Here is a 13,655-nt window from a genome sequence, read left to right as displayed (position 1 = left end):
AAATGAAATGAAATGCCAGATTTGCTTGTATCTTGAGTGACTGTAATTTTTCTTTATTCTTTCTATAAAGAATGATTTAGTACATATCATGTGCTATCTATAATAAATACAGGCACAGAGTACAAAAGATTAAACAGAAAATAGCATTCCTGGCTTCCACAGAGCTTTTAGTTCAGTTGTGGTTCCAAAGAGTTAGTACATGGTGTTGAAACTTGCAGAGGATGAATGCTGTGATTTGAATGCCCGGAGATGTGGTAGGAAGGTCAGACATAGGAAATGATGGGTCTCACTTGAACCTAGTGGGTCAGGAAGTTTCCTGAAGAGAGTAACAGCTAAGCTACTCTTGAAATCTGAACCAGACAGGGGTGGGGTGACAATTGTCCTTTTAAAGTCTTTCAATAAGATTGTTTCTTTTAACTGTGTCTTATAAGCTAAGAGATTTGACACTTTACATGGAGTATATTAATTTTTGTATATACAGTCCCATTCATCATGTTAGGTTTATGTCCATCCTTATGTGAATTATAAATGATGTAAAAGTTTTTGAAATATTAATATGATTAACAAGAAATACCTGGATGTTCTAGACATTTATTATCCAATAAAATTGAGTATTTAATATTTATAACCTTAAGATTTCAAACAAAAAAGAAAATATTAGATTCTTTCTATCTTCCTTTATTCTTTTATTTATAGACTACAGCCTTGAACCAAGATTGATCCCTTTATAAGAAATTGCCAGGTTAAAGGGGAGTGCTTTCCTAGCATGCGCAGGGCTCTGACTGGGACTGGCAGACGACACAGGAATTGTTGTATAGTGGATGTTTGATAGGTTGTTCTAAGTAGCATAAGGGCAGTTAGATTTATACCTTGTGCTAAGGCTAGTGTTACAATTTAAACATGATTTCTCTACAGATCATTTCTGTGTTTGGTGACACCTTAGCCTGTACTAAATAAATGGATCCAATGATTAGCTGTTGTTAACCTGTTCTTAATACTAATCAATATGTGCTTTTGTCTTGGGGTTTTTGTTTTGTCTTTTGTGTGTTTGGTTTTGCCTTAAAACATGTTTGATGCTGGCTTTATTTTTGAGTAGATTTGATTGTCTTTGTTAATGTCTTAGTAACAGAATTAATTTAACCTCTGTAGTTTCTCTTAGTATTGAGTTCTGTAGCATCTCTTCAGTCATTTTTGCTCAGCAACTGCTATTTCCAGGTTTTCAGTTAGCCTTATAATATAAAGAGGACTCTTGCAGGCAGGGTATGATTATTGTGATAAAACACCAGGACAGAAGAAACTCAGGGAAGAACAGATCCAGCCTATGTGTGTTCTTTGGTTGGTGGAAAGAAGGGGGGGGTGGTTATTAACTACAGTTTTCATTTACCTGGACCTCTGCTTGCTGATTAATCTTATTGCAGCTTGGCAGATACAGAAAAAAGTCAAGTCTACCTTATAATATAAATAATACATTTGCTTCATTGTAAGCCTGCCATCCTTTCACTTTATCTGTCTTCTGTCTCTGAAATATTTAAAAACAAAACTATTTGGAGAAACTTCAAAGACAGGTTGGAGGTTTATGAAACTGCCCTCTTGACTTTCTCTGTGTCTCAGTAATGTAATAGTCCATTAATATTCTTTCCCTTTTGGAATTTTAAATTGTGTTCATGCATTTGATTTTTGTTTGGCTTATCAGTGTAAGTAATTATTTAATAAGCAACTTTGAAGACTTGAGTTGGCTCTCTTTGGAAGTCATTTGAAAACTAATGAAGTTAATAGTAAATTGTGAGACTTAATGTTTTCAGATAGTGGGAACACCAGGAGTATGTTTGGGTGCATGCTGGTCTTTGGTGTGAAAACAAATCAGTTAAAGTAGTTTGAGATGGAAGCTGACGTTTTTCTGTGGAGTATAAATATTCTACATGTAGATTAGTAGCAAGAAGATGTTCTAGCTTAAGCTGAGATATTTAAATTTTCAGTATGGGAGAAGAAATAATTACATGTTCAAATTTTCCTCAGAGCAAAAATTGTTTTTATTCTTGACTCCACAGTTAAATGTTAGAGGATTCTCAGAAATCTAGAAACACCATACAAAATTATGGTGTAGGTATGTTTGTCTGTCTAAAAGGGGGATCCTGGCTCTTTACCAAATTCCCAAATTATTTATGAACAACAACAACAAAAAGATTTTGATAGTTTCAAATAATGTGTGGATGTTTAATGAAAGGAAATGTAAATGAGGTGTGGTGGGGAGAGGGGAACTTCTCATGCCCTCCCCTTTTCTTTTCCCCAACCCAGAGCTTGTCTCATTATTAGACTTCTGATCTAAGATTATTTTTTTTAGCATTTTCATTTATGTTTATAGTAAACGCTAGACATCTTCCTGTACTACATTTTTTCCATGATTCTTTTTGTTCCAGCAGAATACTGAGAGTTGAGGTGTTGAGAATGCTATGCATTCTTCGTACTAATTCCATAAGCATTAATAGTCTTTGCCATAGAAGGAAAGAACTGATTTTATGAAATACACTGCAGTGATCATTCTCCATTAGGTCTGTGGCCATGGTCTTATAAGTTAAAATTTATAAGAGGAAACATCTCTGACACAATTTTACTTTAAAATTTAAATTTTAAAGTGCCAATATTTGGGGATAGGTAGAAAACTTTTGAAGTTTTTTAAAAAATGAGTTAGCATATGCTAACTTATTATTAATTGTAAATTATGTAGAGAAAATGTCCAAGCTGTATTTTTTGACTGAAGGGTACAAATAAAGACCCAAACTGGGCATTGAGATGCTGAACTTGGCCTGCAGTGGCTTACCACAGACAATTTAAGCATCAGGGATTTTTTTTTGTTTTGGTTTTGGTTTTGGTTTTTTTTTTTTTTTTTTTTTGGTTTTTCAAGACAGGGTTTCTCTGTGTAGCCCTGGCTGTCCTGGAACTCACTTTGTAGACCAGGCTGGCCTTGAACTCAGAAATCCGCCTGCCTCTGCCTCCCAAGTGCTGGGATTAAAAGTGTGCACCACCACTGCCCGGCTGGAAGTTTTTCTATACCTCTAAATACCCACCTTATCATCTTGGCAATTAGACCAGTCTGCAATTTTACCTAATTCTTTTCTGTGCCTTCTAAAAGAGAGAGAAAAGAGGAAAGTCAGGGAAGTTGAAGATCGGTACTGTCACTACAATAAAATCTGTTCCTTCAGCAGCCCTTTGTGTTAGATTTCTAAGGTGTACAGTGATGTTGATATTCTGTTTTGTGCTGCCACACACACACACACACACACACACACACACACACACACACACACCCCTACCTACGCCTTTCCTCAGGGCAGGAAACATTCTCAAGGCTTGGTGTAGTAGTTTTAACTGCAACAACTTTGTACCCCTGATAGTATAGTTTTCAAGTTAAAGGATGTTCTGATGTTCCCTTCCCACAAATCCCTATATTATTTTAAAATATGGTGTTTAATCTGAGCAGTCTACTACTCATAGCAGGTACTAATTTTTGTTTTGATCTTGTTACTATATAATTATATAATTGCCTCCCTGTTCTGAAATTGTGTGTTGGCTAAAGCATCCTAAGAACTGCACTGTAATTAGACCTGTCTCTGATTGATAGAAAAATATATCATATAGCCAGTTTCTTTTTGCCTTTTCCCATGAATACATGGGGATTTAAACCTCTTACCTGAGTCTGCAGAATGACCTCGAGAAGCATTGATAGTTGCTCTAGCAACTGCCTGAGCTACACGAGGTTCATGAGCTGCCTGAGGTTCCGAGAATCAAGAGACTACTGAATGTTTCCTCACATGCAGCTTTGGAATATTGACATAAACTTTGCAACATGAGAAGTATGGGTTTGAGAAAATTAAGTCTATGTTAAAGCCAAACAAAGCTTGGCTCTGCTGCAGTCACAGCTTTGAATAATTTCTTTTACAAGTCATGGAGCATAGACATATTACTTAAGATCTCTTTGGCAAGATAGCCATTTTTACAATGTTGATCCTGCCAATCCATGAGCATGGGAGATCTTTCCATCTTCTGAGATCTTCTTTAATTTCTTTCTTCAGGGACTTGAAGTTTTTATCATACAGATCTTTGACTTCCTTAGTTAGACTCACACCAAGATATTTTATATTATTTGTGACTATTGAGAAGGGTGTTGTTTCCCTAATTTCTTTCTCAGCCTGTTTATTCTTTGTGTAGAGAAAGGCCATTCATTGACTTGAGTTAATTTTTATATCCAGCTACTTCACTGAAGCTGTTTATCAGGTTTAGGAGTTCTCTGGTGGAATTTTTAGGGTCACTTATATATACTATCATATCATCTGCAAAAAGTGATATTTTGACTTCATCTTTTCCAATTTGTATCCCCTTGATCTCCTTTTGTTGTTGAATTGCTCTGGCTAGGACTTCAAGTACTATGTTGAAGAGGTAGGGAGAAAGTGGGCAGCCTTGTCTAGTCCCTGATTTTAGTGGGATTGCTTCAAGCTTCTCACCATTTACTTTGATGTTGGCTACTGGTTTGCTGTAGATTGCTTTTATCATGTTTAGGTATGGGCCTTGAATTCCTGATCTTTCCAAGACTTTTATCATGAATGGGTGTTGGATCTTGTCGAATGCTTTCTCAGCATCTAACGAGATGATCATGTGGTTTTTGTCTTTGAGTTTGTTTATATAATGGATTACATTGATGGATTTTCGTATATTAAACCATCCCTGCATCCCTGGAATAAAACCTACTTGGTCAGGATGGATGATTGCTTTAATGTGTTCTTGGATTCGGTTAGTGAGAATTTTATTGAGGATTTTTGCATCAATATTCATAAGGGAAATCGGTCTGAAGTTCTCTATCTTTGTTGGATCTTTCTGTGGTTTAGGTATCAGAGTAATTGTGGCTTCATAAAATGAGTTGGGTAGAGTACCTTCTACTTCTATTTTGTGAAATAGCTTGTGCAGAACTGAAATTAGATCTTCTTTGAAGGTCTGATAGAACGAAGACCAAAGTGTGGACACTTTGCTCCTTCTTAGAATTGGAAACAATCACCCATGGAAGGAGTTACATAGACAAAGTTTGGAGCTGAGACAAAAGGATGGACCATCTAGAGACTGCCATATTCAGGGACCCATCCCATAATTAGCCTCCAAACGATGACACCATGGCATACACTAGCAAGCCTTTGTTGCAAGGACCGTGATATAGCTGTCCCTTGTGAGACTAGGCCGGGGCCTAGCAAACACAGAAGTGGATGCTCACAGTCAACTATTGGATGGATCACAGGGCCCCCAATGGAGGAGCTAGAGAAAGTATCCAAGGAGCTAAAGAGATCTGCAACCCTTTCGGTGGAACAACATTATGAACTAACCAGTACCCCGGAGCTCTTGACTCTAGCTGCATATGTATTAAAAGATGGCCTAGTCGGCCATCAATGGAAAGAGAGGCCAGGCAAACTTTATATGCCCCAGTACAGGGGAACACCAGGGCCAAAAAATGGGAATGGGTGGGTAGGGGAGTTGGGGGGGGGGACTTTTGGGATAGCATTGGAATTGTAATTGAGGAAAATACGTAATAAAAAAAAATCTCTTTGGTTTTCATGGTCAACCAAATGATAATGTACAACTTGTAAGACTCTTTTTGAAGATGTAATGAAAGTAAAAAGAAAGCCAGATATGAAACACAGTAGGGTCAGTGATGTTAGTGATACAGTGTGATAATCCTTGTAATTAGTAAAGGTGGTGCTGGTAGGAGTTTCTAAATCAGCATTAGCTGGGCAGTAGGGCAGTGATGGCGCATGCCTTTAATCCCAACACTTGGGAGGCAGAGGCAGGGGGAATTCTGAGTTCGAGGCCAGCCTGGTCTACATTGTGAGTTCCAGGACAGCCAGGGCTACACAGAGAAACCTTGTCTCAAAAAAAACCAAACCAAAACAAAACAAAAATCCAGTCAACCAAACAAAAAGAATATAATGCTTTCTGGAATGTCTCCTTCTATTACTCCTTCCCAGAATCATTTATTAAGTGCTTAATATTCAAAATATCAGTTCCTACATTTGGAATATTCTGTAAAAGTGTTATACTGCCTTTGTTTAAATGAATAATGTAGTGAAATTAGTGCCATGTGATCTGTTTGAATACAGAGATGTCCATAATATAAAACTAGAGCATGGGAAGTGTCCTTCTCTGTTGGTTCTTCAGCATTTACTCTATGAATGTAGATAGTTGGTTTGCTGAGAATTGGCTCTTTGGCAGTGACAAGGAGAGTAAACCCCAGCTCTCATAGAGCATTCACTGCTTGCTGGTAGATAAACCACAAGGAAATAAGCAGAAGAGTAAGACACAGTTGATCATGATCTTGAAAGAATTGGTAGAAGCAGAATTGGGAACTGACTTCAGGTGAAGTAGTTAAGAAAAACCTCACTGAACAAAGGCCAGAAGGATTGTTAAAAAGCCTTCTCTAAGAAAATAAGTACTTTATCCTAGTATTTGAATCATGAATACTTTGGACAATCATTACAATTTAATATGTGACCTAATAGTCTAGTAGTTATCTATATTTCTGTCAGATGAGATTCTCAGCTACTTTTTATCCCAACACTCTTCTACCCATTTATGTATCCTGACTGATTCTAGCTTTGTAGCAGGTTGTGGATATAAGAATCTACAGCCATTCTACTCTATCACAGGATCCTATTAGAAAGAAGTAGGCTAAATGTGGCAACAGGAAGAAGATGGGAGCAGGCCCTAAGCAAAGTCTGGGAGGTAACTTAGCTTATATTCCGGCTTTCTCCTGTTGTTTACGAAACAGAATCTCAGTATGTAGCCCAGACTGCCCTCCACCTTGCAATGCTACTGCTCTATCCTCCCAAGTGCTGAGGTATGACCACAGGGGTGAACTGCAACCCCTTGCTTTTTACAACTACTTAAAATAACCCATCACCCATATAGCCTCAACCACCAAGTCTTAGCCTTTCCCTGTTTCTGTGTTAAGTGAGGCTATCAATGGGAACAACTTTTTTTTTTCACACTGTGTGCTTTGAAACGTGTGGAGGTACAAACAATAATTAACATGAACTTAGATACTTACGACTTTGAATTTAATTTTTATTTCAAAGACTAATATAGAATGGTTACAGAAATAGCAGAAGATACATGCATTAGCAAAAAGAACATTTAAAAATAAACTTCCAAATCTTTTTCCATATATATATATATATATATATATATATATATATATATATATTTAAATGTAGATGGATCTTCATTTTGTGTTGCTTTTTAAAATTTTTTAGCATTCATGAAGATAAAAATTCAGATAATTAATATCTTTTGTCTATCTTTATAATGTATTTAATGATTTAATCTTTTAAATCATTTTGGGGTTTTTTAACTTTCTGAAATTAAAAATAGCTCTATCTTAAGTATCGTTCTTAAGAAATCTTTGAGCATGTCTTTAATTATTTTCTTGGGCAAGGTTCCCAGAAGAAAAGTTTCTGGGCATGCTTACTTTAAAATTTTTAAATGGTGCTGCCAAATAGGATACAGGTGAGAAAAATCATATTGGTATCAGTAAGTAGCAATACTAAGTTCTACATGACTAATAAATAATTTGAGCTGTATCGAATTCAGAGGGAAAAGATCTCTATTGATAGGCCAGCTGTGTACCTTTTAGGACATATAATAAGCAGAGATGAGTCTTCTATGCAAGACACGACAGCTAGGAAGAGATACCTTTCTCCCATCAGAGAGACAGTCTCGAGTGTCATGCCCATCTTTTGTTCCTCTTGAATTTAATGCAGAAGCTGTTTTTGTTGTGAGAGACACAGACAGACAATTATCTGAAAATAATTTAAATGTTGAAGTCAGAAAATCAAAATTGTAGAAAAAAATTCAGCTTCTGAATTGAGTTTGGGGTTCGGAGATTCTAGGAGATAAGAAACTATGCCCCACTTAAAAATCAGTTTTTAACATATTAACATTTAATATTTCACATTCCATTTTTTCTTTCCTTCATTGCTTACCAGTAAATACTTGGCTCAGATCTTTGCTTTTGATACTGTGATGAGGTTTTGTATTACTGTTTTCAGTGAAGTCTCAGTCATTGAATTTTCCTGTTGCTGTCTATTCACATTACATCTTAAAGATGTTTTCACCTGTACTTAGCTATATGATTTATTCTTTAAATGCACAATAATGAAGTCTCTATGGTTTAGATTATTAAAAGATTAAAAGTCTGAACTTTTGACTTTGTTAGTAGGGGGACTTTTGGTGCTCTTAGTTAAGCGTTGCTTTTACTTTTTAAGATGGTGCTCTATCAATTTGTATATTGTTGTTGACTTACTGTAATATGGCCCTTTCTGAAACTTGGCTCAAACATTTGAAGACTGAAAAGAGCTTAGCACTTTAGGTCCTACAGAAGTGCTGATAGATAACACCAAACCCGGATGGATATTTTACACCCTGAAGCCCCTACCTCCCTGCCAGCTCTGTGCCACTTACCCCCTTCAGTTCATTGGGGTTCACTTACTTTATGAAGGGAGCTCATCACTGTGAATTTGTATTTTGAGGTGAGTTATATTTCCCTTTTCCTGGCCTCAGTCTCTTCAGTGTTTTGCCATCTACTTGCTAGATATCACTGATGATGTGTTGCTGGGTTAAGCTGTGGTGTTTTATTTTGTGTTCTTCTTGTTGCTGTGACCAAATGAGGGATAAGAAGCAGCGTAAAGGAAGAATGGTTTGCTTTATTAGCTTAGGTTCTAAGGGACACAGTCAATTATGGCTGGGAAGAGATGGCAGCAGGGTCATTGGAAGCTGGTCACATTGCATCAGTAGTTAAGAAGCAGTGAGCTATGGGAATACTGATGCCCAGATGATTTTCACAGTTGTATTCAGTCCAGGACCACAACCCATGGGATGCTACAGTTGGTGTTAGGGTAGATCCTCCCATCTCACTCAGCTCCAACTAGAGGCTTGCAGATATGCTCAGGTGTTTGTCTCATAGGTGAGTCTAGGTCTGTTAACTTGACATCAGTATTAACCATCACCACTACCTCGTGGTAGATACAACTCTTGATCACAAACTAAAGTTCTAGAATTTGTAAAAAATAATTTAAGAATCAAGAAATAAGTTAAACATGGCCTATTTTAGTCTGTTAACTGATGAAGATTTCCCAGTCCCTCCTCAGATCCAGTGAGCTCCCACAGGTACCAAGTGCACAGAGGACAGAAGCTATTAGCTTAATGCAGCAGGATGTGAAACATCGGAGGGCTTCTAGCACTGTGGCATTGGAAAGAGGCTTTTTCTGATGGAACCAGATCATTGCTTTTCTGGTTACTTTTTCTTGGGTCTTAAATTGCGGCAGTTATCTATAAAATTCCTATTTTATTACCAGATGATTCGTTATTCATAACACTACTTATTTGGTTTCTATAGAAAGTAGTCATAAAACGCCTTCCTAAAATTTCAGTTGGTAATTGAACATAAGCAAGATTTTCTTTGGGGGAAAACATCTGAAGCTGCTATTTTCTGCAGAGAATATAATATGCACAAGCACATTAACAGAGGAAGATGCGTTTACAGAGAGCCTACTAATTAAGCTTTCTGTGAGCCTCTCCAAGGTGCACTTGATGTGCAAGATGGACAAAACCCGTGTCATCTTCTCCAAATATTTATGGCACTCTACCCAGTGGGTTTGGCACAGAATTAGCCACACTCCTAAGCATATTAGGACCAAATATCTTTTTTAAAGGCTTAAAAAAAGTTTGCTGGCTGAATTCCTTTAGAAAAGTCATTCATGTTCATTGTTACGGGCTCCTTTTCAAAATTCAGCAGTTTGTGGCTTTGAATAACCACATCATGTCATCTAGTTTGCCTTTCCTCTATTGGTGAAAGAAAATGGCTGAGTCAGAGCATTTGGGCACTTGTGGGAAGTAAATGGGAGAATTATCTATAGTTTTGCTTCCAGCTGGTTATAAGTGGATATGCTGATTAGGCATCTTCACTTTTATATCAGGCTATCTTCTCAACAGTAATGGAGTCCATTCAAACTTGAACAATTTGTTCTTTTTGGATATATCATACATATGGTTGGAAAAATAATGTAATATTGATGTGGCTTTTTTCTTTTGCTGATTATTATATACAGTCAGTGTTAGAATTTTTTGAAATGGTGTAATTTTTAGGCAGAAAATAAGTTAGTGTGTAAAGAGCTACTGTGTTTTATTTATCTGGTTTCATTTAATTCTCAGAACAATTCTAAGTAAATAATGTAACTTCAGAGTGTAGGTGATTGGCTAGTGTTTCTCTCCTCTGTCCCTCCTCCCTTTCCATTCTTCTTTTACTCCTGTTCTCCCGTCTCCCTTCCATCAGCCCTCCCCCCTGGTCATCTGGGTTCACATAAATTTTAGGCATCTTTTCCTGGTTCCATATAAGTTTAGGACTGCTTTCCTCATGTCTGTACAGAATGGCATTGATACTTTGGTAGAGATTGTGTTGACTCTGCAAGTCACTGTAAACCTCTTTAATAATGTTAATTTTTATAGTCTATGAATACAGAATATATTTTCTTTTTGATTTCCTCTTTAAAATGTTTTAAATGTTTAAAATTGTTGCGCTCCTTCACCTAGTTATTAGTCTTAGATTTTTTATTTTTATAATTACTATAAATAGGATAGCTTTCTTGATTTTTATTTCAGATAACTTACTGTTCGGCATAGTAATGTTATTGATTTTTGTATGTTAATTTTACATTCTGTATCTTTGCTGAATTTACTGATTAGTTACAATATTTTATAGTTATTTGGGGGATTTTCTGTATAAAATATCTAGTTTTACTGTCTTTATCCTCTGTCTCTCCATTCTCTGTGTCTCTCTGTCTGTCTTTCTGTCTCTCTCTTCCTCTCCCTTTACCCCCCGTCCCCCGTCCCCCAGTCTGTCTTGGTAGGTAAGGAAACCACTCTATTACTGGTTTTTTTTTTTTTTTAATTTCCTGTTATTGTTTGGCATTTGTCAGTTACTGATGTCTGCCTTGTGGTTATTGTGACTTTTTACTGTATTGAGCTCTTTTGAAATGATAACTGACTTCTTTAGTTCTGTTCTAATCAGTTTGTAAATAGCTGTTCAACTTGATGTGTGTGTGGTGGGGGAGATTTGTCAGCCGTTCTTTCTCAGGTGGTGCCTTGGTTGTGCTCCCCAGTTAGCCATCTTGAATATGCTATCTCAAAATGGTTTGAAGATTTTTAAAAATCATTTATTGATTCATGAGTATTCGTGGCCACTTGTAGAAGCCAGAAAACATTTCTGTCATGTGAGTTCTCAGGATTGTACTCAGGTACCCTTCTCATCTGCCCTGTTTTTTTTTTTTTTTTGTTTTTGTTTTTTTTTGTTTTGTTTTGTTTTTATTGAATGCATTTAGTGATTTTTTTTCCCTCCCTTCTTAGAAGTTAGTTCTGCTTTAATGGCCAATGTGCAGGGTGTATGCAGGCTGAGTCAACAGTAATTTCTTAAGACTGTATGTGCATATTAGGTCTACATTTTTAAAGAAGGAAAAATTGATACTTTTTGAAATTGTAGGTTTTTTTATCATAACATAATCAGTTAATATTAGAATTAGTACAAGATACCCTTATCTGTATCTATAACCTTCATAACCTGCTACCTAAAGGATAGCTTAACTTTAAATGGAGGTAATTTGATATGTTAAGATACCTAAAGGACTTTTCAATGTCCTCATATTATAAACAATGTATCCAGAGCTCCTTATTATTATATTGAATGCCATACTATTTATACAGTGCCCTGCACATGCCTGGTATTGTGGTTACTTTCTGTCTCACAAAATGTCATTTTACCAACTACCTGCTCTACATTTGGGTTATTTTGTCCCATTATAAATGTTTGACTTCATGCTAATGAGTTAATTGTTTATGAAATGAATCATTGGATTTGTTCCCACCAGTGACACCAAGAAGAAGCAGGAAACAAGGAAGAGAAACAACACTGAAGACGATGATGTAAGACCAAGAAGTCGTCATGGAAAGAAGGCCAAGTGGGAAACGGTAGAACCTTTGGATACAGGCCTGTCTTTAGCAGAGGATGAAGAGCTGGTGTTACATCTCCTCAAAAGTCAAAACTAGACATTCTCTGTGCCTTCCTGTACTTTGATACCTCTGGATATTACTATGTGGGCAAGAAATTGAAAACAGCTTTGGAAAACAGTTTTGAGTTTTGAAACATCAAGGAACGTACTCAGAATAAGGACGTATTGTATACTGTTAGAATTTATGTATAGGTTCTTATTCCCCACCATTGGAAATGCTTGTTTTGTTTATTTTCACACTGTTGAAGATTAAACCAAGGCCTTGTACATGGTAAATAAGAGCTCTACTCCTGAGCTGTGTACCTAGTCCTTGCTTGTTTGTTTTACAGGCAAGGTTCTGGATCTGTTGTTCATTTGTTATTGTTAAGTATACATAATAATTTTATGTATATTTCATTATCTCCAAAGAAAGAGTATAATAGACTAGCCCTGACAAAGAATTTTTTTTAATTGAGTTCATAAAAAAATAAACTTATTTCTTACAAAATACTATTGTTTTTATTGTATCCAGTGATATGAAAGACACTCAAAGATAGATTCATAAAATTAAAACGTGACAAATTCCTAAAACAAGTTTTTTGTATTGTTAATTAGCCTGCTCAAATGTAACACATCACACTCACATTTGGAGATTGCTGGCAATTATTTATAAAATCTCTAGACATCTGAAGACGTTCTTCATGTGCTCTTTAGTAGGTATCATGGGACTCCACCTAGCTCCTTATGAGAAAATGAGATAGAACCTCTGTTTTGTTACCAATACTATAAGTCTTTAAAAAGGAAATGTGGAGAAATCTGGGTATTGACATGAAATGATTGATTTTGATGTAGATTGTTACACTTGGGATTCTTTTCCTAACCCTTTCTTCCTATCCCATTCACAATCAAAACTAATTTTTAGTACTAGCAATAAATTCAACCTCTTAAGGAAGAAGATAGATGGTAACTTGGGTATCTCAACACTACCAGTTCAGCCAGTCTGTACTGGTCTCTGAAAAAGTGTATCATCTATCTTGCGTATTCAGTGCTCTTGTGAGCGGTCATCTTCCCACAATTAAAATGACTGCCAGCTTTGGTGTTGTCACTATACTGCTGCTGTTGACTCCTCTTTAGAGACGGAGCCATTGCTTTTCTCAGAACTTCAGCCTTTCCTCAGTTTAGAGTCTCATCGGGACTTGCCCAGACCCCTGAGGTTCTTAACTAGTCTGTCTGCTTCTACCAGCACATCTTCCAACCTGCCTTTCCTGGGAGCTCTTTCTGTAGCCTGTAGATCTGAGCATGTTTCCCTCCTCTGATTCCTTCAGTTACAGCATCTATCACGTGATACAATCAACCTTTGTCTATGAGCCTATTATGACATTGTCCTTGGGAGCAGTATTGTGTTTTATCTATTCTTTATACCTGTGGTAGTTTGGCCTAAGGAGTAGCACTATTAGGAGTTGTGGCCTCGTTGGAGACAGTGTGTCACTGTGGGATGGGCTTTGAGACCCTCCTTCTAGCAGCCTGGGGGACAAATCAGTCTGTGACTAGCTTTCTACGGAACAAGATGTAGAACTCTCA

The 13,655-nt window shown here is 36.7% G+C and overlaps 1 protein-coding gene across 1 annotated transcript in view; it reads left to right on the top strand.

Moving 5' to 3' along the window:
- The window catches only part of Ddx10 (DEAD box helicase 10), a 149,717-nt gene extending 136,954 nt beyond the window's left edge, over nucleotides 1-12,763 (top strand). The window contains exon 18 of the mRNA NM_029936.2: nucleotides 11,955-12,763. Coding sequence (NP_084212.2) covers nucleotides 11,955-12,132 — 178 coding nt within the window. The 3' untranslated portion in view covers nucleotides 12,133-12,763. The remainder of the gene's footprint in view (nucleotides 1-11,954) is intronic.
- Nucleotides 12,764-13,655: the final 892 nt, after the last annotated feature.

Source organism: Mus musculus, chromosome 9 (assembly GCF_000001635.26).
Source record: "Mus musculus strain C57BL/6J chromosome 9, GRCm38.p6 C57BL/6J".
NCBI lineage: Eukaryota > Metazoa > Chordata > Mammalia > Rodentia > Muridae > Mus > Mus musculus.
This window is presented reverse-complemented; position numbering and strand designations above follow the sequence as displayed.